Source organism: Carassius carassius, chromosome 14, assembly GCF_963082965.1.
Source record: "Carassius carassius chromosome 14, fCarCar2.1, whole genome shotgun sequence".
In the NCBI taxonomy this organism is placed as follows: domain Eukaryota; kingdom Metazoa; phylum Chordata; class Actinopteri; order Cypriniformes; family Cyprinidae; genus Carassius; species Carassius carassius.
In genome coordinates this window covers 6,163,570-6,190,303 of record NC_081768.1, presented here as the reverse complement: position 1 = coordinate 6,190,303, position 26,734 = coordinate 6,163,570, and the positions used below count along the sequence as shown (strand labels likewise).

The 26,734-nt window shown below is 37.5% G+C and overlaps 1 protein-coding gene across 2 annotated transcripts in view; it reads left to right on the top strand.

The window, feature by feature from the left end:
• prkg1a (protein kinase cGMP-dependent 1a) overlaps positions 1-26,734 on the top strand; it is a 57,894-nt gene that overhangs the window by 16,122 nt on the left and 15,038 nt on the right. For both annotated transcript variants that reach the window (XM_059565827.1, XM_059565826.1), the window contains exons 3-5: positions 3,559-3,672; positions 20,083-20,188; positions 24,578-24,641. In XM_059565827.1, the coding sequence (XP_059421810.1) occupies positions 3,559-3,672; positions 20,083-20,188; positions 24,578-24,641 (284 nt within the window). The remainder of the gene's footprint in view (positions 1-3,558; positions 3,673-20,082; positions 20,189-24,577; positions 24,642-26,734) is intronic.

Here is a 26,734-nt window from a genome sequence, read left to right as displayed (position 1 = left end):
CAGGGTTTTAAAGAAAGAAAAAAATAAATAGAATTCACTTAGTGACTGTTCTGTTCTCAACATTTTCAATCAATTATAACATCAGAACTGTGGTTAACCAGCATTAAAGGTTGGTAGAGAGAGGATGTGTGCAGTAATGCTACAAATAATTATGTGTCACAGTGGGCTGAGTTGTAAATTTGCCATCATTTCTTTGTCTGTAAATATTGTAGCTTTTGGTATTTTTTATGTGACATTGATATCAGAAGAACTATTCTTGCTTTTAGGCTTATCTGGTGCTATGTTGAAGGTTGTGGCTTCTTTTTATTCTGGTCATTCAATATGACAGACAAAAGAAGCTGTCTTGCAATTTGGTCAACCAATTTAATGAACAATGAATGTCCCATGAATTATTCCACTGGTTTACAGGTGTGCACTTGTCTCTCTTCCCACATCCTCAGTCACGTCTCTGTGTCCTGTTCTCTGTTTTTTCATTTGCTTCTTTTTCTTTAAAACTCTTTTTCTTAAAAAAGGTATTGGCACAAAAATGTTTTACATATAGGTAGGCCCACATAAAGTAATGTATTCCTGTGATGGCAAAGCTGAATTTTTATCAGCCACTGTCTTTAATGTCACGTTTAATCAATTGCATAATATATATATATATATATATATATACAATTTTGAATATATAAAACAACCAATAATATAATAGCACAACTGCTCAGTCCAATCAAATCCCAGTGGATAAAATCAAGTTCCCCCTGCATTATTTCCTGCTCAGTGTTTTGTTTTACTCAGATGTATACCATGCAGAGTTCATTTAAGCCTGCAGAGTAAACACAAGACAATCTCTCATCATTTAATATCTGTCTTCAGTGGCCATATCAGTCCGCTCTCTTTATTTCATTTCATGCATTATTTCATTCCTGCCTGTTCGATCACTTAGCATCTGTCTCAGAGTTATTAATGTTTGTTTAGTAGAGCCCATGTCAGGGGAACATCTCTGTCTCTTGCTCTTCCTCTACTTCTTATCTCTGTGAATCATGGGTAATATATGATTGGCTGTAGGGCATTAATAGGAGCTGCTCTGAACAATAGTCCTTAATAACCATGACAACAGTACGAGCAATGTTACATGCCTTACACTGCCAACCCTTAACGTGACAGTGTGTGTATGTGCATTGTAGTTTTCCATTCTTTGCCAAAAAAGCACATTAGAGCATGTTGGGAAAAGTAATCAGTTGTTCACAGCAATGTCTTTGACCCTTTGGGTCATAGCTTCCTGTGTCTGTCCAAGGAGGAACTGCAGGTCACGCTATTGGACATTATTACTTCCTGTTGTGGTGGTGGGTGTATTTTGCTTTGGGAAAAACATTTGAGACACTTAAAATGACAACAGCTTTTCAGTGTGAACAAACTCGGGTCTGAACTTTACAACTTTGACCCTGTTCAGGCTCATAGTCTTCACAGTCCTTTTGGCTGTATTCATATTTTTTTCTATTACATAAATGTCATTCTATTTAATGAATGTAAATGCTAGGCTTAAATCCTTTTATGACTTTATGAATGTCCTGTTTGAAGAGTTTGAGTATGTCCTGCAGTGATAATATGCTGTGTTCATATTTATTATTTAATTCTTTAATGGCTCATATAGTTACATTCTAGTTTTATATCACACATTTATGACCTGTTCTGGACCACTTGTTAATCAATTCTTAGCCTGTTTTGAATATTATCTTACACTCTGACATTACATGAGAAGTTATTTGCATGTTCTAACCTCTTATTTTAATTTGATCTTAAAGCATTTGGTATAATGATTATATTTCTTTCTTGTATACACACTTACACTAGTGTTCAAAGTTTAGTGTTGCTAAGATTTTGTTGTTGTTGAAAGAAGTGTTTTAGGCTCATCAAGGATGAATTTATTTCATCCCAATACAGTAATATTGTGAAATATTATTACAAGTTAAAGTAAGTCAGAAATAGTATTTTTAATATATTTTAAAATGTTATATATATATATATATATTATATGTATATATATATATGTCTTCAATGTGTTCAAGAAACATTTCTAATTACTATCAATTTGTGATATCTTTTTTAACATTATAAAAATATATTGTCCTTCAGTTTTATCAACTCAGTGCATCCTTGCTAAATTAAAGTATTAATGAAATATAAATAAATCCCAAAATTTTGAACAGTATTGTAAATTTGTTCCCTGTAACCCTGATCCTGACTACATGATGAATATTATTATTAATCAGATCCTGGTAGTATGTATGTTGTACGTATATAGTTCTTAAAGCTGTGCACAAAGAGATGTCAATTTGTTCAGAACTGAAAATATTGAGAAAACAAGATGTTACTTGTTCCAATCAATACACGCTTTATGTCAAACTGTAAGAATGATAGTCAGACTCTCTCAGATGTAAGAGATGTGTAAGTGTAAGTGTTTTTCAAATCAAAGATATAAAGCATCTACTCAGGTAAACATCTGTTACATTGTTTATCTCAGAGGAAATGGTATCAGTTCATCTAGAATTCCTAATTTCATTTTCTGAAGAACTCAGTGACACATATGTGGAATATTTCTCGCATTAAGCCACTAAAACAGAAATATCACAAACAGATGGAGACTGGCTCATCCAGAATGATCTGTGCTGTTTGTCATGAGTATGCAAAGTAAAAAAAATCTAAATAATTTAATTGTCTCCAAATGTTAATGATTTAGGCTTAGGGTTAGGGTTAAATTCTCTCAATTCATTCACCTTTGGCAAGAGTGGCAAAAAGTTAATTTTGAACCATGATAATAATGAATGCAGAGAAAGGTTTTGATTAGGTCAAGGCCACATGAAAGTCATTCTGCACCATAATCCTGTACTGCCAGAGCTGAATATTAATGATAAATTAAATAGTCCATCATAAGGGAAGGGTCATCAACTCTCTCTCTTTTCTCTCATTCTCTTCCATTCTCATATCTCACTATCTCTCCTTTCTACAACCTTGATATGCCCCTTCACACCTTTTCAATATCTCTCTGCACTGCTCTCTCTCATCTCACATGGTCGTTCACCTGTGTCGTCACCTGTCTGAGTGATCAGCTGCTGAAAAGCTGCTCGACTTCCTGTTATTCTGCTCACAGTGTATCATATCAGCACATCTACAGTTGACACCTCTGAGAGAGAGAGAGGTGAATTTAAATGTGCAGTTACACTAAAGCCAACTAAACATTATATATAGCATATACATGCACTAGTATGAAGCCTGTTTTTAAGACCATTACAATTTCTGCATTGCGAATCTCATCAGTATTTTTCAAATTTAGTTAAAACAAAAATAATTTTCAGATTATATTACACTTAATCTTTTAATCAAAATTTTTTCCTTATGTTTGTACTTTTGAGTTTGCGATTTAAATGACGGCGATATTCTTCCTAGGGTGTCATGAAATTCTGGTTTTAAACTGAACTTATTAAATGTGTCTCTATTTCAGTATGTATAAATGTTGTTTAAAAGTGTTTACTCTGTTATTTACAGTTGTTGTTTTTTTTTGTTTTTTTTTTCCAGAGGGAAGAGTTGAAGTGTCTAAAGAAGGATTGAAGCTGTGCACTATGGGACCAGGAAAAGTGTTTGGAGAGCTCGCCATCCTTTATAACTGCACCAGGACGGCCACTGTGAGAAGTGAGTACAAACAGAGTGCTGTGATAAATAAAATTAACCTAACTTCTGATGGCTCAAGCAAGGGACATTCTTTCAACTACACACATAGACTAACAAAGCTTAAATCTGTTCTAGGCCACATTTCCCAATCTGCCACCGTAGGATTATAATTCTCGGTACGATAGAAGACATCTAGTCACTCCATCTGTGATGATAATCTATCTGTAATTTCATGGATAGACAGGCGGCCAGATTAAGAGAGATATGATGGCTGAATTAATATTAGGAGACAACAAATGAGTGATAAAAATACTTGTGTATTGTAGTCTTTTATTGGTTATTTTGTGATTTTGTGATTTAAACAACCCCCTTACCACAAGTATTACAATTTGGCAATTCTTTACAAACTACCAAATTTTCATTAGGCTTTTCCACATTCATAAAAAGACCTAAATTGCAAAAACTGGTTCTGTAATAGCCACAGTTAATGCCCACTGTTAATCCGCCACGGGATTCAAAACATGATGTCACAAAACATGACTTTTTATCTCACAATTTGAACTTTTCTCTAGCAATTCTGAGTTTGTATCACGCAATTCAGATATTTTTTAAATCTCAGAAACTCATAATTGCAAGACATAAACATATAATTGCAAGATGTAAACAGAATTGTGAGATATAAACAAGTGCGACATATAACTGCAGGATATGTTTATAACTGGATTATGATATATGAACTTGCAATTACAAGAAAAAAGTCTGAATTGAGACCCGAAAGTTCAGACCCGAGTTTGTTCACACTGAAAAGCTGAATTGAAATCACCTTTTTTCTCTAAACATTTTTTAACATTTAAATTCAAAATTCAAATGTTAATTCTGAGAAAGTCAAAATGTAGTTAATTGTAAGATATCAATTCATAATTGTGAGAAAAAAATTGTGTCTAAATTGTGAAACATTAACAGATTTTAGCCAGATCATCTTATATGCACATGCTTGTGTGCTGTATGGTTTCTGAATGATCTGCAAGCCTTTCTGTCATTAATTATTCCATTCTTCTCTTCATTTTCTTTTTCCTCTGTACCATTGTTCTTCTTCATTCATATTCTGTTATTGCCTCTGCTTGGCTATTTTTCTCCTTCCTCTATCGCTCCTCCTCCGGCTGTGTTTATGGTGTTTCTGCCATCCTCTGCTCTCTGTCTCTGGTTCTCTGGATAGCATCTGGGACAGGAAGTGAGCTGGACTGGGATTAGGGGAATTGCTTGTGTCTGATCTCCCCATGCATGGCCAAATGCGACACACATCCCTTGTGCATGACTACCACCAGCAAACCCATCTCTAATTTTACTCGGAATAGAATCTGGATAATATTCATCTCAGTAGTTTTCACTTCACTTCAGTTCAATTCATGCACTGTAAATTTTAAGGTATTTTATATAAGACATATATATATATATATATATATATATATATATATAGAGAGAGCATCTTTTGCATGTTGTTGATCACAATAGATATTAATTCCAACATTTCCCTAAATTCCTGTAGTGCAGGTTTTATGGAAACCTAGCTGGAGATTGTATAGCACTCTAGATAAAATTTAGAATGAGAAAATATTACACTGTTTTGAAAAATATTGTCCATTTTTTGCATCCTTATTTGTGCATATTTTAATTTATGTAATGAACATGTAAACCTAGTAATTTTCACACAACCCGCCCAAACCTACCAGAAAAGGGACAGGATGCAACTCTGCACTTTTTATGTGAAGCTGTAAACATAAGCAAAAGGCCATCTGCCTAGATGCGTTTTACCACCTCAAAAGGATTATTTAGACAACTTTACATATAAAATGTAAGCACAAAAAAAATATGTATGCAATATCATAGACTGAATTACTTTATAAAACTTCAATATGTAAATTGCCATGCACTGTTTGTGCAAGAGACATGAATGACACCACAAATTGTGGGGCTCATTGAACATAGCTGCATTTCCTTTCAAAGGGATCAGACACCTTTGAAATGTTTCGTAACTACAAATTTAGCAATGGCAGGCAGCACTTTTCCTCAGAGAAAGTATCTGTATTGATACATGTGTGTTTATCTTTCTCTCCCTGTCTCTTTCTTTCAAACACACACCTTTTGTTGTAGTTGGTTTCCAGTGGTGTGTGCATGTAAATGAGTCTTCTGGAGAAGCTGTGGCTATAGTATTAGAATGCACAAGGAACAGCACAGATATGTCAGTGCTTAAAGTGGTTTTGACCTGCTGTGATCTTAGCCACCCTTCAGCTGCCCTGTCTTTTCACAGCTATAAACAACAAAGCAGAGCAACAGAGAGCCGGTTTAGTGCTTCACAGGACATGATAGATGAAGGCTCTTTATCACAATCCTCTGATATAATTATTGAACCCAAGTGGATGCTCAATATAAGAGAAACACTGACATAACCTAGCAAGCACATTAGAAGCCCAGGGAACATTATTAAAGCAAGCGCGTTCATGTTTGTTACTTTATAGAATGACATCAAACCGTAGCTGTTCAGTTTCTTTACTATAAATAAATAAGTTGTTGTCTTTTAGAGAAGATACAAAATTGACATTAAATGCTGATTCATCAAATTAATCACATACTCTATATTTAATTGCTGAGTGAAGCATTCAAATTATAACATTCAGAAAAAAATGTAACTGGTCACCTGTAACAGTTCAGTTTAGAATTACATACAGTGTTATAAAATGTTTCTATTTCAAATAAATTATGTTCATTTCAGCTGTTTTTCTATTTATTTTCATACAGCATTTTAATAGTTTTTCACAAAAGTATTAAGCAGTGCAACTGTTTTGAACATTGACAATAATAAGAAATGTTTCTTCAGCAGCAAATTAGCAAATTAGAATGATTTCTGAAAGATCATGTGACACTGAAGACTGGAGTAATGATGCTGAAAATTCAGCTTTGCATCACAGGAATAAATGACATTTTAAAATGTATAACAATAGAAAACGTTCCTTTAAAGGGATACGGCTAGGAACCTAGCACTTTCTTCTACCAAGTCTTGCCTGTCACACAGGGGCTACTGCTAGCTTTCGCAAAAAACTTGCCGAAAGAGCTTTCCCAACAGTACTTTAGTAGCAACGCCCTGTTCTAGATAGGTATCAGAGGATACCTGGGTGGAGTGGCACCCAAGATGAACGGGGCTTTTACCGACTCAAGAAAGGGCACGAAGCAGGCGCGCGAAGCCCTCACCATATAGGATTTTAGAAAGAACGCAGAGTACTAGTGTGCAAACTTACCACAGTGTGGATTCCAGAAAGTTTGCAAAGACTTCACGTGCACACTTACCATAACATGGATTTACAAATACTGTTCTAAGGAGGGGCTCTCATGGCACTCTGATAGAGTACCTCGTAGATGGAATGGCCCGGGAGCAGTGCAATTGGAGTAAGGAATGTACAGATGAAGCCTCGGCCACGTCTGTACCATGGCGTCCAGCCCCAATGGAGCTGGATGAGTCAGAGGAAGCCAGAGGGGATAGTGCGATGCTCTCTCGAGCCGCAAAACCAATCCACCCAAGTCTGGCCAACCTCTCCAACTCAACTTCAACACCTTGGTGCGAAGGCGCCATTCCCCGAGCCTCAGCCCCTGTCTCAGCAGGATGTCTGCTCTCACAGTACGTCTCAAAAACAGTATGTAGTACTGGAGCGCTCTGTTGAAAAAACCGAGAATCCAGTCTCCTATGAGATGAGGGCTCCGAGCCTTTGGAAAAGGGGAGCGCTGCTAAACTACCACTATATTTGGGAGTTCACCTACAGAGAGGCCTAGAGAGGCCTACTATTTGTTACCAGATAACCACCTTAAGTGGAAACTGAAAGTAATCTGGAGCTCAACTCCAGGGAGGCCTGGTGAAGCCTACTACCTGGCAACCACAAAACATGGGAGCTCACTTACAGAGAGGCCTGGAGGGGCCTACTACCTGAAAAACCAAGCTATTTAGTGGAAACGCACAGTATGTGGGCGCTAAACCTCCAGGGTGGCCTGGTGAGGCCTACTACCTGACAACCACAGTATGTGGGAGCTCAGCTTCAGAGAGGCCTGGTGAAGCCTACTACCTGATAACCACAATATGTGGGAGTTCACCTACAGAGAGGTCTAGAGAGGCCTACTACCTGTTACCAGATAACCACCTTAAGTGGAAACTGAAAGTAATTTGGAACTCAACTCCAGGGAGGCCTGGTGAGGCCTACTAGCTACCACAGTACGTCCACGCAACCCCTCATGTTGAGGGAAGCGATGCTTGAGGTTGAATGAAGCCCATGGAACCCAGGGCTAATCATCTTAAGAAAAGGGAACGAAGCGGATCGCGTAACCCCTACCGTACAGGATTTCAGAAAGTGCGCAAAATCTTGGGTGCACACTTACCACTTATGTGGATTTCAGAAAGTGTGCAGAGTCTTGCATGCACACTTACCACTTATGTGGATTTCAGACAGTGTGCAAAGTGTTCACGTGCACACGGACCACCATGTGGTTTTGAGAAAGTACATAGGCTTAGAGTGTGTACAGAAAGGTTCCTAAGCATCGTAGAGGCGCTGGATCGCACGGTAGAGGCAGACTCCAACCCTCAAGCGAGGGGAGCATCACCTGAGGCAGTACATACAGAAGACTTCCGTAACTACCACCTCCCCGGATGCGCCAAACGGCCAGGCGGCCCCTCAGGGTGACCTGGCCGGACATCCATGAAATTCCCTGCAGTACTGTGCCAGTTCTGACGACCAGTCAGGCTCCTCGGGAGGGGGTGTGGGATGGACAACCGGACACACGGGTCTCACTCCGCGGTGGGTGTCACGCCCCAGAGGACGGAACCCACGCGGCATGGCTGCCTACCAAAAGCCTGTGATATTGGCCACCTAATACCAGAGCACGAGGCCGGAACTGAGCACTGTAAAGGAAATTCACAGAGTCTGTTAGTAGACATATAACCACCAGCAACATAACACCCATAAGCAGATAAAGAAAGGGTTACATACTCACCCACCCTACTGTACTGGAGTCCCGCTTATGGAGCACCCCCTTTTGGTCCGGACCGTCAGTAAGGTGGTTACTATGAATATAGGACCAACCAGAAACATCATAGGTCCGGGATAGGAGACTGTTATGTGAGAAACTTTCCACCTAACCTCGATCAGGTGGAGAGCTGGTGGCTACAGGGGGAATTAGGCAGGGGAGAATAAAAACAGAAGTTAAAAACATTCAAAGAAGGTGAGTAACTCCTAGGTATCGCTCTGATCCGGACGAGGACGCTGCCTCGTCTGAATCACTCTGTGACCCGCGATTCCTCTTGCCCCTGCCCTTAGGCGGGGGAGGAGTGCGAGCCGCGACACTAGCCTTCTGTGCCCGTCTTCGATCCTCAGATCGAGATGGGCCAGGACCCCTTTGTTGTTCGGGCTCGGACCTGGACCTTCGTGGAATGAAGGATTTAAAGGCAGCTGAGCGCGCCCTTGCCTCCCTGAACTTTTCGACCACCATCTAGACGGAGGTACCGAAAAGCTCAGAAGGCGAGACCGGAGCATCGAGAAGAAACCCCCTTTCTTCCCTCCCGATTTCTGCCAGGTTCACCCACAGATGTCTCTCTGTTACCACCATGTCCACCATAAACCTACCCATGGCGGAGGCGGCCTGCTTGGTAGCCCGGAGAGAGAGGTCTGTGGTGCGCCGCAGCTCGGCTACCTGGTCAGCTGAAAGGCCCTCGCCTGTATCCAGGTACTTCAGCAGGTCAGCCTGGTAAGCCTGAAGCACTGCCATTGTACGCAACAAAGCCACAGCCTCACCTGCTGCTCCGTATGATTTACCATTTAAGCGGGATGTATCCTGGAGGGGCTTAGATGGCAAAGAGGGAGATTTAAGAGAGGATGTTTCCCCCATAGAGAAATAGCTAGCCAGCGTCTCTTCTACAGGAGGTATCCTCTCATAGCCGTTTTCGTGCATGCCCTCGATATTAGCATAACTCTTATGCTGAAACCGATGGATGCAAGAGGAAAACGGCCTCTTCCATTCCTTTTCGACTTCCGCATGTAAGTCAGGCAAGAATGGAAGGCTCACATGGGCTGGAGGGCTATGGTCAGATAAATAACGCTCATCGAGGTGACTTTGCAACGTTACCTTTCTGGCACGCTTCCATGGCAAGTCTAATTTTGCCGTGGCGCGATCCATAACCTCTAACAGCTCCCCATACGCAGGGCAGGAGGATTGAGAAGGCTCAGCCTCAGCTTCTTCGCCACTCAGACATCTCCTGCTCTTTCTGGGTAGAACCCAGCAGAGCACTAACTTCAGTATCAGAAAGGGTTAATGACAACGCATCTTCCTCCTGAAGTTCACTCTCGTTTGCCGCCGGAGAGTGTGAAAGGAAAAATCCCTCTCTACACTCCTCAGCGAGATCCACCTGTGATCCCCATGAGCTCATTCTCCTTTAGTGCCTCGGCAACGGTGGGACCTGAGCCACGGGGAACAGATGGCTGTCCCTTTTCCTCGAAAAGATAGACAAACGAGAGCGGAGCTTTTTCACAGAAAAACGCTCGCAGTGCACGCAGATTGCCCCTCAAGGACATCGTGCGCGTGCTCTTCGCCCAAACAAGAGACGCAAAGACTGTGTGTCATCAGGTGTCAAATAACACTGACATGGATGCACACACTGTTTAAACGCCTTGCTAGTGGATGCCATGATAACAATGATAGATCGCTTTTACCGTTTTGGTCGTTTCTCAGATGCACGCTTCAAACAAAACAGTCAATGAAGACGAAGAAGATAAGTGACGGGTCCTACGGGCGCGTATTAATTGTCGCGCTGGTAGTGACGTCAGAGGCTGTCGCCGGCCAACACGTTGACGTTTTTCAAAGTATGCTTCAGTCACGGGTCACGACGAGGTGTTCCCCATAGTGTCCCCTCAGAGGACGCAGTTCAAAGTTCCCTTGACAGGGAACAATTATCAACTTGTAATATTATTTCACAATATTACTACATATTGTCGACTGTATTTTGGATCAAAAACCTAGCCTTGGTGTGCATATGAGACTTTTGTACATTTTATTTATCTATTTATACATTTTAATCTAATCTATCTTTTCATATTTTTTATTTAGACTTCTGTCCTGTTCTAGGATGCAATCCTTATTTGGGAAATCAATGTCCAATTTCAAGATTTCTGACAGCTTCAGTTCCAACCTGTTGTGTGTACATGCTGATAGACTCCAGCTGAACTGCTGTCCATTCCTTTAGCTTTGGTTCAACAAGCTTTTCCCCCATACACAGCCTTCTTGAGTGCAATATGATAAAGTGCCTCCTACTGGGAATGGAACATTTTTGTGTCAGTCATGGGGGTGTGAAAAGTGCAGTTTGTATTGTTAAAATACAATATTCATGTGGTGCCAGTCTGTATCTGTGTGTATTTCTGAGATTGTAATGCTCAGACTGGATATCATCATTCCAGGTGACCATTAGAAATGGAGAAACTTTTGCAGTATGTACAAGAAAGAAAGGGTAAATGGTCAGAGATGACCAATTTAAAAGTATAAAACAAAAACTGCTATCTTTTTCTTGCCTTTCTAGATGGTAATACAGTAGAGTTTGTGTGTATATACAGTATATGTTTGTGTATGTAGCTGAGTTATAAGTCAAACATGGTATTTCGAAATGACAAACCCATTTGCGGCTTTGCTAGTATAGATTATATCGCCATCCCAGAAGCATGGAAGTCGTAATGCTTTGAGTTTAAGAGATAAGCTCATGGACAAGACCTTGAGGTATACACATTAGCATTTCTGAAGAAAACTCGATAAAACAGCAGGCATTTTAGTTCTGATATGTGTTTTTGTGTTCGCTGATTATGGAAAACATACCCAGTAGCGATCACTTTGCATTTCAGATACAACTTGCTTTGGCCCAGATGAATTTAGCAGTAGCCATCAGTAAGGAACAATAATGAAATTTGTTTTCTGAAGAATTTTCTGTGCAGCCATCCAGCTGAGATATAAACACTTGATGCTGGAGGTGTTTTGTTCACTGATAAAACTTTTACCTAATGAGCCAGCAGCCCTGTAGTGCCATTTCAATTCACCATCTGATTCATACTACACACACAAATGGCACACGCTGGCTAAAATCACCAGCTGTAATATGTTTTCTGGAGTCAGGTTTTTATTAGGTTGCAACATGAGTTCTTCTGAGGTATAAAATTTTTTGCAGCGTTCATGAGTTTTTTTTGTGACATGCAGTAAGTAAAGAAGTATTGATTGTGTTTTGTTCTTTTTCCAACTGCTCAACATAATGTAAATATGGATTAGGAGACTGGGTCATCATATTAATTTCATTCCAACCAAATTCTTCCTTACTGTAGCTACTTTTTCCAAATTTCCCAACAGCATTTGATTAGCTTTGCATTAGATTTGGGATAGATCATCTTGACACCACGCAGGTCAAAAAGGGTGCCATACAGGAGGTCAGGCTGTATTTTTGCAATACTTTGATGTATTGAAATGAAACTAAAACTATTACAATACAATATAGCACCACCATCTGGCCAAAATACCTAAAACACGGCAAATTCATGTATGTTTTTGTTATTTCTTCATATACAGTACATTGTGGAGTCAAAAATTTATTTAAATCATATTAAGATGCATTATGAAAGCCAGGGTGCCTGGATTTTGGTGTTCAACAGTTTTGCAAGAAACAAATATTGCTGTTCAAAATATAAAATAGAAAGTAATATTTTTCATATTGTCATGACATTTTATAGGTGTAATTGCCACATTGTCCTGTATTTTAGAATGTTGTGCTTCCAAGTTATGAAGTTCTAAAAAAGCTTAAAAGTTTTAAATAATGATGAGTTCACTCATAGCTTTTGAAATACTTTTCATAAATTTGCTAAATAAATAAAATAATTTTGTGTTGAACAAATCTACTGATACATATCTGCTTAGTCTTACATTGCGCTCTGGGTTGACTGGTTAATTGTTACTTCCAGATATATTTAATCATTTTTGTTTTTTGAAAAAGTACCATGTTTTGAGATAATAGTACATGATGTTCTTTGCAATAGTCCATGAACTGAGGCCACAGAATAACAATACAACCTTTAGTTTACCTGTGCCTACCTCTGTCTTTCTGAAAAAGTGACTGTCAAGACTTTTTTGCGATGAATTTCAGTGTTTGTCGACCCCCATTCATTTTCAGACTCAGACTTAATTTGGTTTTCTTCTTATTGTTGAAATTAATAGGAATAGTCCTTGAGAAGATGTTGTAAAATTTGAAGTGATGGCACAATTTCTCTGGAGAAAGAGCAGAAATGGAAGTATCCGCTCTATTTCGTGGATACTGCTGTTTATATTAGTTGCAGTGCATCCGTGTTTTGAGAATACCTTGCAGTCATATTCGTTCATGCTCCCTGAGGTTTCTGTTGTTTGTAATCTCTCTGGAATGATTCACTGAGGCTGACAGCACTTGAAGAAAACCTGTGTGGCTCCATCATGCAGTCCAGGTCTATTCTGGACCATAAGACAAAGTGTTCTAGAAATGACTTTTTCCCCCTTCTTCATTATCTGAAATTAATTAACCTTACAAACTCCATTAAAGTATGAAAAAGTGGGAGTGGAGAGATGCAATGAACACCATGAAGATGATTGTATTAATGTTTTTCACAATCAATCATTTGACGTAAAACTTTAACACACTTTTTGCAAATGCAGGTATCTTCTTGAGGAAATGCTGGAGTAGTCAAAATGTTTTCTCTTGAAATGAGAAAGCATGTGCCTGACACTGTTTGTCACCTTTAATATCTTCCTGTAAATCATGAGAGTGAATCTGGTTTTATGGGGAAGATAGATCTATCATTATAGGGTTGGAAGAGAACGGGTCGTGTCAGGGCAAGTGTGGTAGTGATACGTTTCCTCTCCCTCATGAATAATATTAACTTATGTGCTATCAGAAAGCATGCTGGGACGTGTGTTGCCTCTGACCACACAGCTTCTATCTCCATGTTAATTGAGAACATAATTTCTATCAGTGCTGCTGGGATGAATCTCTGGGTGTTGATGGCCTGCAGGGAAACTCTACTAAAACTCAAAACCTTCTCATATCATACGTACATGTGGCTGGGTGATATAGCTAAAACATTATTAGCATATATTTACGCATATATGAACTGGAGATTTTATTTTTAACATTAAATGTTAAATATTATTATATAAAATATTTTAAAGCTTTTTTTTTTATTGTAGTCATTTGCAAATTGTGTTATTATATTATTATTCAACGACAAAACATAAGCTCTAAGATTAGTTGCATATTGTTAAAATAGTAATAATAATAATAATAATTATTATTACTATAGTAATTTTTCATAACAAATAGTGATAAAACGTATTATATATTAGTGTTCTAATTCATTCCTAGTTAAAATCTAGTTATTTGTAATAATTATTATAAATAATAATATATATCATTATTATATTCGTTATTAGTATTAATGATATGCAAATAAGATTATGTAAATATTTTTTACTACATATTATGTTAACATTTTAGTCTGTTTCATATAGTTTATTGGGTGCTTAAGATTACTTGTTACAAGGAAAATTGTGAATATTCAATATATTGTGCAGACTCATACATAGCCCTGATTAGAAATGAGATCTGCGTCCAGCTGTGATGTTCACCATTTCCTCCGGTGCCTGAAATATACACATAAATCAGTGGATAGAAGCTGTGCTGGGTTTTGTTAAATAGACATATGATCTAGCTTTAAGGAGGGATTTAGATTCAGGTAAATATGGAGTAAATTTGAAATGTAGCGCAAGTAATGTTTGTCTTCATGAACATATGTTGGCGGTTGTGTAGGTGGTTGATGTTAAGTTGTTGTGTGTATCTGATTTATTCTGATATGCCACGGGGCTGAATGTCATTACAGATACAAACAGGAGCTGATTTTGCTCTCTCTTTAATACACAGCAGAGAGTGGGTGTTTTAAACCGCCTGCATAACGGCTGTTTCGCACTACATAATAAATCTGCCAGGATTGTCTGTCTCTCCGTTGTGTTGCTCATACCTCTCTTTTTGTTATTTGCTCTCACTCTTCCTCTCTTTTTCTTCCTCCAGGCAGAAGAAACTACAGGTGTCAGATGAAAGTCTGAAGTATTTAGCTTAGACCTGATGAAGTCAGTCAGACACAAAAGTCAACTCTGTTTTAGCAATACCTGTCATGATAGATGTATTGGAGAGAATTCAGTTTATTCTTTGTCAGTTATCAGACTGATGAACTTGGATCAACCTAGATCTGTAAATTTGTAGCCGTATCTGTAATTAAGAAAAATCAGTTAAAACATACTCGACTGTAAATGTAAAGGGTCAAACGGTGAGTACATTTTAAGAAAATTTTCAGGTTTTAATGGAACTATTCCTTTAAAGATTACCAGTTACATGATTTATACTATGATTAAGATGCCTGTGTAAATACAGATCAATACAAAAATACAAATCCATGCTACAGGTGTTGCTTGAGCATGATACAGTCAAACAACTCTCTTTAAAGCAACATTTACTACACTACTGCAGCATGATGACATCAATATAACCTGATGCCAGTCAGACTGATTTGTGGTCTTGAGAGAATAGAATCTGTCCATTCTGGATTGGGCCGCTATCTCTTTCTTCCTCTGTTCAGAACAACACAGTTTCCTTGGACTATTAACAACTTTCAGTAAAACTATCAATACTGTTGAGATTTGAAAATATGACTGAGAGCGTCTCAGATCAATGAAAGATAAACAGGGCTGTAAAAAGGGTTGTTAGTGATGTATAATTAATGAATCTGAGCTTACTTTCGTCACAGCTGCTGGGACATTTTGTTGAGAAGAAAGTCTGTGATTTTGTCACTACAGACACTTCCTACATCCGTGTGTTACTGCATGTTGAAGAAGCAGCTAAAAGGGAAAAGCACAAAAGTCTGCACACTTTTGTTTCTAAATATACCTGAATTACCTCAGCACAAATGTGCTCGTTGTTATTTTGTCAAGCACCACTGATATCAGGTACTGTATAGCCTACGGAAGAAGCTGAAGCTGTATGCATGGGCAAATCTTTCAACTGGTGGTGGTGTATGTTTACAAAGAAAATACGATGAGGTCACATCCATTTCTTACTGCATTTGAAGGTCGCTTGTGTGACTCAATCGCATCATCACAACTGCATTTAAAATATTTAAAGAAATAGTTAACTCAAAAATGAACATTTGCTGAAAATGTACTTTACCCCAGGCCATCCAAGATGTGTTTGTTTCATCATTGGAACAGACTTGGAGAAATGTAATATTATATCACTTGCTCATCAATGATCCTCTGCAGTGAATGGGTGTCGTCAGAATGAGTCTAAACAGATGATTAGTTTAGACTCTAAAAAAAGTCACAATAATCCACAATTAAGACCTATCTGGACGGTAATTGGGGACGCAAGGTATTTTCACCATTTATAGGGGGTAATCGGTGGTTTTATTGCGGTCTAAAATTAAGAATGTCGATGTTTATTTATCCCCCATGTAAAAATCCCCGGATATATTAGCCTACTGTTTTTTGACAAACACCAAAGTCATGTGGTAATTTAATTGCCATCCGAATCCAGATCTCTGAATTTATAATGATAAATGGATTTAAAATTCAATGTTAAATCCTTTTTGACCACTGCCGACTACAGTGCAATTCAATTTTAAAATGCGTATTATATACAGTTACATACAAAACTATTTTGCATATAATTATATACTATAGTGCATCTATTTTCCTATTTTAAAACTGGAGATTTAATAATCTCATAATAAATAGGATTGTAGAATATGTCAGGGTAGGGTGCGGGGATGAACTCAAATGCAGACAGAATGCTCTCACACGATTTATTGGAGACAAAAACAGAAAACAAAACCCACGAGGGGGCAAAACAAGGGCAAGACTGACGAGAGATAAACTAGACTAACACTTGACAAACTACACTATAACAAAAACAGGATCACACTTCTACTTAGACAAGACTTTCAATAGACTTACTTACAGGCAGATCTCACATAGATTGACATGCAATGTTAGACATTATTTAACAATATTAGACAACAGGTAGCAACAGTTGGCAACATTTGATAATGAACCGACAAAGGGACAGAGAAACACACGAGGTTATAAAGGGAGGCTACTAATGAACACAACAGGTGGAACAGGTAAATCAATGATGACAAAACTAGGGTAACAAGGGGGGCGGGGCAAGGAAACGAGACAACACAAGCACATGGCCCAAAGACAAGGCCATGTGCTTGTACACAAAACACGGGCCTGTCATGATCCTGCCACAAGACTAGAGAAAAATCAGGACATGAAGGCAGAACCATGACAGAATAAATAAATTTGTACATAAAATAAATTTTATTTACAGCAGACAATCCTGTGACTGGCCGTGTGAGTTCCTGGGTTAGTAGGATCACAGAACTTGCTCCTCCTCTGTGAATAAATCGCCATCCGAATCCATGAGTTTTAACGAGGTGCCATGTAAATTTATTTTTACAGACGTCCACATGAGAAGCAATTACTGGGGCTGCCCCTGACTAAAGATTTTTCTGGTTGACTAGTAGTCGTTCATTTGTAGCATTAGTTGACTAATCGCATGTTTATTAATAAACGATTTAAATCATAATAATGAGCATTTGATTGCCAAGCCTACATAACCTATGGGCTCAAGTGCACGCATAAGCTTGGCACAGCACAGCAACAGAAGAATTAATAATTATGAATGTTATGAATTATGTAAAGAATTATGAAATTCACAGAGGTCGAGACGGCAGAAAGTGCATCCTGTTTGCTTTCATTATTTTACAAAAGCGCAATGTTTTGCTGTTATTGAGAGTGCACAAAAATAAACAGAGTCTTTACAGATTTTAAAGATGACTACTTTTATCTGTATGAGTAAAAATGAGGGAGTATTTTAAGAGCAAGTGAGCGCACCGGTGCCTCCATCTGTCCTGCTGTGAGCGATACTGTTCAGACACTTGAACAGCGCACATTTTATCATGTTAACATTTGATTGAGAGGCCATGTAATGTTGCTGCTACTTGCATATTTCAGATGATAAGCCATATTTGAGGTCAATGAATGGTGAGCGTTTGGATGTCCTGCCTGATGTAGCTATAGACCAGCCGTATTGATCCACGTGACTTCGGCAATGTGGATTTTTGTCACTTTTCTGCGACTACTAAAATTTTGGTCCACCAAGCCTCTTCTGGTTGACTAACGGTTAGTCGACTAGCCCTAGCAATTACTATCCAAATCGGGCTTTAATCCACAATGTACTCGATCTGCAATCAATTAATGTCAAAAAATTAATGTGAAGTGAAAAGCTGCATGCTTATAAGAAACAAATCTCTCAAGGCATTTTTTGGCCAGAATACGAGTCCATAATAATGCTTTCTCTAGTGAAAAAGTCCATGCCCTGTTGTTCTCTCACATAAAAATCCACAACATATTTGCTTAGATTTTGGACTGTTTTTGCTTGTAAACTGTGGATGATCTGTGAATGTTTTGCTTCTGATTCAGAGGAGACTGCTTTTTCACATTATAAATAGAGGACTATGTGAACTATTCCTCAAAGGCACCATTTACATTTATGCATTTACATTAATTTACTCTTACATTGCATTCCCTGAGAATTGAATCCATAACCTCGGCATTGCCAAAACCATGTACTTTTGTTTGAGCTACAGGAAAGCATTTAATTTACAAAACCAGTCACATCAGAACTTTTAAATACACAAAGAAAGAAGAAACAGTTCAATGCTCTCATAACAAGACTTTTTACTTTTTTAATGTACAGTCAACTTGATACAACATAAGATTTTTTTTTTTTTGTAGGGAAACTTCAGATACACACTACAAATATTTACATAATTTGCAATACATTTTGGAAGTGGTAGGTCCTACTGAGCTCATTTGGTGCTGGTAAACCTCTGCAGGATTATGGCTAATGTAGTTCTTAAAGAGAAAACTGACGTTATTTATTTGTTAATTTATTTATTTAAATTAAGCTGAAACTTAAACTACATTATAACTTAATTTCAGAACTTCATGTTTAGTCTGTCTTGCAATTACAAACAGACAATTAATTTTCAGTTCATGCTGACTTAATAGTTTCAGTGAGTGTGATTTTCACGTGTGGGATCTACATTCCTGCTCTGTGTCTAACAACAAATGATTTGTTCTCATAGATGCAGTGGTTCTTAGGCTTGGGTGTGTATCTTGGTGTGATAAATAATCAATGTATTTAAACTTCATACGGTAAATAACTCATGTGCCAAGTTAGTAAATTTTGAAAGGATGTTTATTTCATGTTGTTATCAGAGTCTATTAAAAGATTTGAGCCCATCATAAATTCAGATGAATTCCCCTGCATGAAGTGAGTCAGTGGTTGTATTCAGACGCTCACTGTTTATTTATGCTTCAGTGTTTTCTGATTATTTTTCATCACTGCTGGAACTTTTCTCTCTCTGCAGTTTGAAGCACTTCAATATTTTTGTGTGTATGCAAATCAATAATAAACACATTTTTACAAAATAAGGCATCATTTCCATAAAGTCACTTTCACATACATCAATGTCACCTTTGTTTTTATTGCTTTAGTGATGACTATAATATAAACCTGTCATCATGAAACGTGTTTGTCACTTTGACAGCAGTCCGTCCCTCTCAAAAAACATGGTTTCAATATAACATTGAAGTTTTTTAATATCATACAGTAGTTCCTTCTTCCTAGACAGCTTTTGACAGCTTATGTGAGTGTCTTTAAGACACATAAGCTGTCAACAGCTGTCTAGGAAGAAGGAACTACCGTATGCTTTCCTAGAATACTGTCTCATTCTCAGGAATGCTTTCTTCAGTCCTTGAATTCCTCCTTTGAGGCCACACTTTGATGATGAAATATCCAGAAGTCTATGCTGCAATTTTTGTAAATGCTGTTTATCATTATGATTTGAATTCAGCAATTATATAATGTTTTATTACTTGTATGTATTACATTCAAGTTTGTGGCTGTCAGCTTGTTTTAATTTTTGAGTAATTTAATAAATAAATTTGCCCATAACAACAGCAATAATTATATATATAATATATACTTTCAAAATTCATGAAATGTTGATATTTTTATTAAATAATAAATCAGTTTTCTTCATGTATAGGGTGCAAGCTTGAATATTATTAAGCTTGTACGCTAGGTGACATGAATAAAACAGACGATTAGATTGTTAATCACAATTATTTGACAAAAATATCAGCATTTCATGATAAACTTTGGGTGTTGAAGATTAGGAAACTGCATGCACAAACTATTGGCATGTTTTCTGATGTGTGTTTCAGCTGTCACCAGTGTGAAGTTATGGGCCATTGACAGACAGTGTTTCCAGACCATCATGATGAGGACGGGACTCATCAAACATGCGGAGTACATGGAGCTATTGAAAAGGTGAGCAGCTGTCTTGTTATGGAAGTGCATCTCTTTCTTCATAATCTGACATCTTAATTTGCATAATGGCACCCAGAGAAGAGAGCATGGGGCATATTTTACATATTAAAGACAGAATTCTGCATTGTTGGGCTCCTGAGCCAAATTGGATGAAAGAAGTATTCATCAAAGACTTTAAAGACACTGAGGCAGAACAGATGAGTTTCTTGGAAGATTCTGCAATTCATTGCCAAAGAAACTCTCTATAGCTCCCGATCTCCTTCCTCTCCTGCTTTCATGATCTCTCTCTCTCTCTTTTAGTCTCTGCGTCTTATGTATTAACATGAGAAAAATGAATAGTAATGCTATCGTTTTCAATGAATCATCTAATGGGGTTTCATCTAATGTTAATGATATTACCCCATCCCTGCTGTTGTATTTATTATTTGAATAATTAGACCTAATTTTGTCAATTATGCTTTGAACTAACAGCCGTTAACGAACAAAAGCAGAGTGCATGTGAATGCATTAGACACTGAGTTGAACTTGTGTATTTTACTGATCTGGTTCATAGACCAATATTTATATTTCAAATTTAATCCTGAACTAGTCCAGACTTGAAGAAAAACATTCTTATGTAACAATGTGAATGCGTGTGTGATCCCATGATTTACTCCTGATATAGGCTATTAAAGATTTATCTCTTATGTTGATCTGTTTACAACCCGAATTCCGGAAAAGTTGGGACGTTTTTTAAATTTTAATAAAATGAAAACTAAAGGAATTTCAAATCACATGAGCCAATATTTTATTCACAATAGAACATAGATAACGTAGCAAATGTTTAAACTGAGAAATTTTACACTTTTATCCACTTAATTAGCTCATTTAAAATTTAATGCCTGCTACAGGTCTCAAAAAAGTTGGCACGGGGGCAACAAATGGCTAAAAAAGCAAGCAGTTTTGCTGAAAAAAGATTCAGCTGGGAGAACATCTAGTTATTAATTAAGTTAATTGATATCAGGTCTGTAACATGATTAGCTATAAAAGCTTTGTCTTAGAGAAGCAGAGTCTCTCAGAAGTAAAGATGGGCAGAGGCTCTCCAATCTGTGAAAGACTGCGTAAAAAAATTGTGGAAAACTCTAAAAACAATGTTCCTCAACGTCAAATTGCAAAGGCTTTGCAAATCTCATCATCTACAGTGCATAACATCATCAAAAGATTCAGAGAAACTGGAGAAATCTCTGTGCGTAAGGGACAAGGCCGGAGACCTTTATTGGATGCCCGTGGTCTTCGGGCTCTCAGACGACACTGCATCACTCATCGGCATGATTGTGTCAATGACATTACTAAATGGGCCCAGGAATATTTTCAGAAACCACTGTCGGTAAACACAATCCGCCGTGCCATCAGCAGATGCCAACTAAAGCGCTATCATGCAAAAAGGAAGCCATATGTGAACATGGTCCAGAAGCGCCGTCGTGTCCTGTGGGCCAAGGCTCATTTAAAATGGACTATTTAAAAGTGGAATAGTGTTTTATGGTCAGACGAGTCAAAATTTGACATTCTTGTTGGAAATCACGGACGCCGTGTCCTCCAGGCTAAAGAGGAGGGAGACCTTCCAGCATGTTATCAGCGTTTAGTTCAAAAGCCAGCATCTCTGATGGTATGGGGGTGCATAAGTGCATACGGTATGGGCAGCTTGCATGTTTTGGAAGGCTCTGTGAATGCTGAAAGGTATATAAAGGTTTTAGAGCAACATATGCTTCCCTCCAAACAACGTCTATTTCAGGGAAGGCCTTGTTTTTTTCAGCAGGACAATGCAAAACCACATACTGCAGCTATAACAACAGCATGGCTTCATCGTAGAAGAGTCCGGGTGCTAACCTGGCCTGCCTGCAGTCCAGATCTTTCACCTATAGAGAACATTTGGCGCATCATTAAACGAAAAATACGTCAAAGACGACCACGAACTCTTCAGCAGCTGGAAATCTATATAAGGCAAGAATGGGACCAAATTCCAACAGCAAAACTCCAGCAACTCATAGCCTCAATGCCCAGACGTCTTCAAACTGTTTTGAAAAGAAAAGGAGATGCTACACCATGGTAAACATGCCCCGTCCCAACTATTTTGAGACCTGTAGCAGAAATCAAAATTGAAATGAGCTCATTTTGTGCATAAAATTGTAAACTTTCTCAGTTTAAACATTTGCTTTGTTATCTATGTTCTATTGTGAATAAAATATTGGCTCATGTGATTTGAAAGTCTTTTAGTTTTCATTTTATTAAAATTTAAAAAACGTCCCAACTTTTCGGAATTCGGGTTGTAGTTCTGAATGCAAAGTATCGAAATAATAATAATAATAAAAATGTTCTGTGTTTGTGTGTGTGTGTGTGTCTATATATTTACAATATTTACAATTATATCTGTCACAAGTGTGCTGGTGTGTAGAGTAACGCGCACGATTAAGATATATATCAAAGAGTTCTTTTAATGCTCACGGGAGAATAAGGCACATCCAACACAAATCATCAAACATAGGATATAACATTAATAACGGACAAGGAGAAACTAAACAGACAGGGTTTTTAAACACAAGGAAAGTAATCAGGGGAATGGAAACAGGTGGGGATTATTCAATTAACAAAACAAAGAGCGGAACATGACCAAAATAGGGAAACACAAAAGGAACAGAAAGTCCATGATCTTGACAATATCATATATAAATATACTTAATATATAAACGTAACATATTTTTCTTAAATATATGTAAATGCATACGTGTGTATTTATACATGATAAATATGCACAGCACACATACATATATTATTTAAACAAAAACTTTTATTTTGGATGCGCTTATTCACATTACATAATACATTTATGGATAATAAAAAAATCATGCATTTATTTGTGTGACTTTCTCACTTTTTTGTGGTTTATGCTTCTTCCTTTTTATCCTGCATTTAGAAAAATCTAAATCATGTGATTTTTACTTTTATTTATTTTATTTTTTTTACTGATAATATGTTTTTGTACTAACCTTCAACCCCTTAAAATTTTTAATTTAACATGATCGGCACAAATGTAACATAATTGAAAGAAAACATGTTTTGGGTTATTAAGATTGTTAAAAAATACCAATCTGTGCTTTTATTACTGAGTGAATACTATAGCAATCTATATTACAGTAAATAAATAACATATAAAGTAATATATATATATATATATATATATATATATATATCTTGTCAATTTCATACCAAATATTAGCTCAGAGTGGCCTGTGTGTAATCTGTGTATCCATGACACCTTTAGGTTTCTCTGATGCAGTCTTACACTAAACTGTAACAGGAGACTTTAATGGACTCTTGAATTTTTTATGACATGTGAAATATTTATGCAGGAGCAGCTATTGATGTATGATCATCTCATGACACATGGCATTGAAACATGGACTCAGCCCGTCCCTTAAAACGTGTGTGCGTTTGCTAATGCAACAGACAAAGATGCCCAAATCTCATCAGGGACAATCTACGGTCCCTCAGGACAGAGGATCAGTTGGCCTCCCATGCCATCTCATCCTAAACATGATTCATTTAGATTTAGATAAATTAAAGCTTTTATTATGTAATGCAGATAATGCCTTGGCTTTGTGGCAAATTAGCTCAGCGTTTAGCGATTAGCCAGACAAAAACCTTTTTCTCCATTACGCAACACATGACCAGATATGTTTAGAAATGTTGTATCATGGTGATTGAGGGATATTATTGTTGCAGAGAGAAGCTATGTGTTTACTTCAATGTGTGATAATGACCAGCTGTTTCAACCATATCAAGTCAGACTAAAAATTCACCCAGTGTACAGTGAGAACAAGCACTGAATTACATAAAGTGTGTGAATTTAAATTGAAAAGTGTTGAAATTTTCTGAGGATAATAATGAAATACTTGTGTTATTTTTAAGGATTTAACACTGAAGTTACATAACATTAAAGGGTTAGTTCACCTAAAAATTTAAATCATGTCATTAATGACTCACCCTCATGTCGTTCCAAACCCGTGAGACCTCCGTTCATCTTCGGAACACAGTTTAAGATATTTAAGATTTAGTCTGAGAGCTCTCTGACCCTCCATTGAAAATGTATGTACAGTAGTCTGTCCATGTCCAGAAAGGTAAGAAAAACATCATCAAGTTGTGAGTGCGACTGCTGTGACTGTTGACCCAGGATGCTGCTGATGTGTTTTCTGGTGTGCCCAATAACAAAGAAAAGATGTCAGAAGCGTCGTACATCAGCAGCGTCATGAATGCGCTCACAACAGACCCGGAAGAGAAGACAATGCTGAATAAAGTCACATGTGATTGTTTCATTTTAACAGTGTAATGATGTAAGTTGTCTCTCATTGACAGTGTCCTGACGTTCCGGGCTCTTCCAGAACAAATACTGAGCAAGCTGGCTGATGTCCTTGAGGAGGTTAGAGATCTTCCTGATCCTTAAGCAAACACAAATGTAAATAAATCTAAGCATTTTTATCTTTGTGCACTGATTGCCCAGCATTCAAACTTACCACTTATATACTTGTAATTGTTGTTAGATAGATAAGCTAATATTAAAGGAATCTAAAGATATCCTGTTTAAGTTTTATTTCTTTTTTTATTTTATTTATTTTTTAGTACATATTTCAGTTAGCTTCCAAGACAACATTCCAAGTATTCATTCAAGTTTTAAAGTTTGAAGTACCAAAAACTATTTTTAATAGTTTTAGTTTACAATAACTTGCTATTTTTTTCTTTTAAAATACAAAGCCGTTTTTAAATGGTTAAAAGGGGACCTATTATTCCCCTTTTCACAAAAATAAGTCTCTGATGTCCCCAGAGTGTGTATGTGAAGTTTTAACTCAAAATACTTTACAGATCATTTTTTATAGCTGGTTAAAATTGGCACTTTTAGGGTATGAGCCAAAACATAATTTTTATGTCTTCCCCTTTAGATGAAAATGAGCTGGTGCTCCAGGGAAGAGGGTGGAGCTTCAAGAGCTCAAGCACCCAGCAATACCTATTACAAACTTTATGAGCTCAACTAATTCCAGCAGTCGTCTTCACATTTTTTTCATATGCAATTTTAACTCCCATTTGCCTATTCACAATCATTCTGGTAGCACGTGAGGGCAGCATCAGTTAAAACAGACAGACAGTGGTAGCTTTAGCAACATTAACCTTACAGAGTGCCAAGAAGGTCTTTCAGAAAGGCAATTTGGAAAACTAACACGTGATACTTACTTACTGCTCCATCCTTCTTACAGTTCTTAAACTTCTTACAGTTTTTTTCAGTTGCTTTGGTACATTTCTTGAATCATCCTTGAGATTGGCAAAACAGTAAGTGCATTTCTCAAAACAACTCGTACAAATAGCAAAACACCATGGAGTGGTGAGTGATGGAGACCCACAGCTCCCCGTGTTTAGGGGTTAAAGGTTGTTGTTTTCCATTCTTTGTTGATTTGTTGATAATATTGCAGTAGCTGTGGTTCGCCTTTGTGATAAAACATGATTCACAGCCTCATAACAATAACACAGCAACTCCCCTTTTCACAAAAATAAGTCTCTGATGTCCCCAGAGTGTGTATCTGAAGTTTTAACTCAAAATACTTTACAGATCATTTTTTATAGCTGGTTAAAATTGGCACTTTTAGGGTATGAGCCAAAACATAATTTTTATGTCTTCCCCTTTAGATGAAAATGAGCTGGTGCTCCAGGGAAGAGGGTGGAGCTTCAAGAGCTCAAGCACCCAGCAATACCTATTACAAACTTTATGAGCTCAACTAATTCCAGCAGTCGTCTTCACATTTTTTTCATATGCAATTTTAACTCCCATTTGCCTATTCACGATCATTCTGGTAGCACGTGAGAGCAGCATCAGTTAAAACAGACAGACAGTGGTAGCTTTAGCAACATTAACCTTACAGAGTGGCAAGAAGGTCTTTCAGAAAGGCAATTTGGAAAACTAACACGTGATACTTACTTACTGCTCCATCCTTCTGGAGCAACTTTTGAGTAAAAACTGCTTTCAAACTTTGACCTATTGGTTGAGACAAATAAGGGAGTAAAATCCACCCTAAAATTGGACGTTACAGTTTTTCTCAGACACTTTGGTGCATTTCTCAAATCAGAAAGAAAATTCTCAAAACTACTTGTACAACCTCCACATCATCTAGTCATTTATACACATCATAAAACCAGTTTCTCATTCTTTTGAACAAGTTGTGATTGCTTTTGTACATTCATGCAATTGATTATGCACATTTATCTGTGGTTTCCTGCATTATCAGTTGCTAATGTCATGTCGCTCAAAATGTATTACATAGTATTCTGTGCAATAGTCTTACCCCCCAAAACATCTAGTCTTCAGTTCATCGTATAAGTCATTAAATGAAATAGCTCAAAGGTTCATCTTATGAATCTTCAGTTGGAGAGCTTATACTGTATAGACAGAGGACAGCACAAGAGTTACAAATTCTGAAAATTTACTTATTTTCATCTTTGTGCCCATATTTCTTTTTCCTTTTCTAT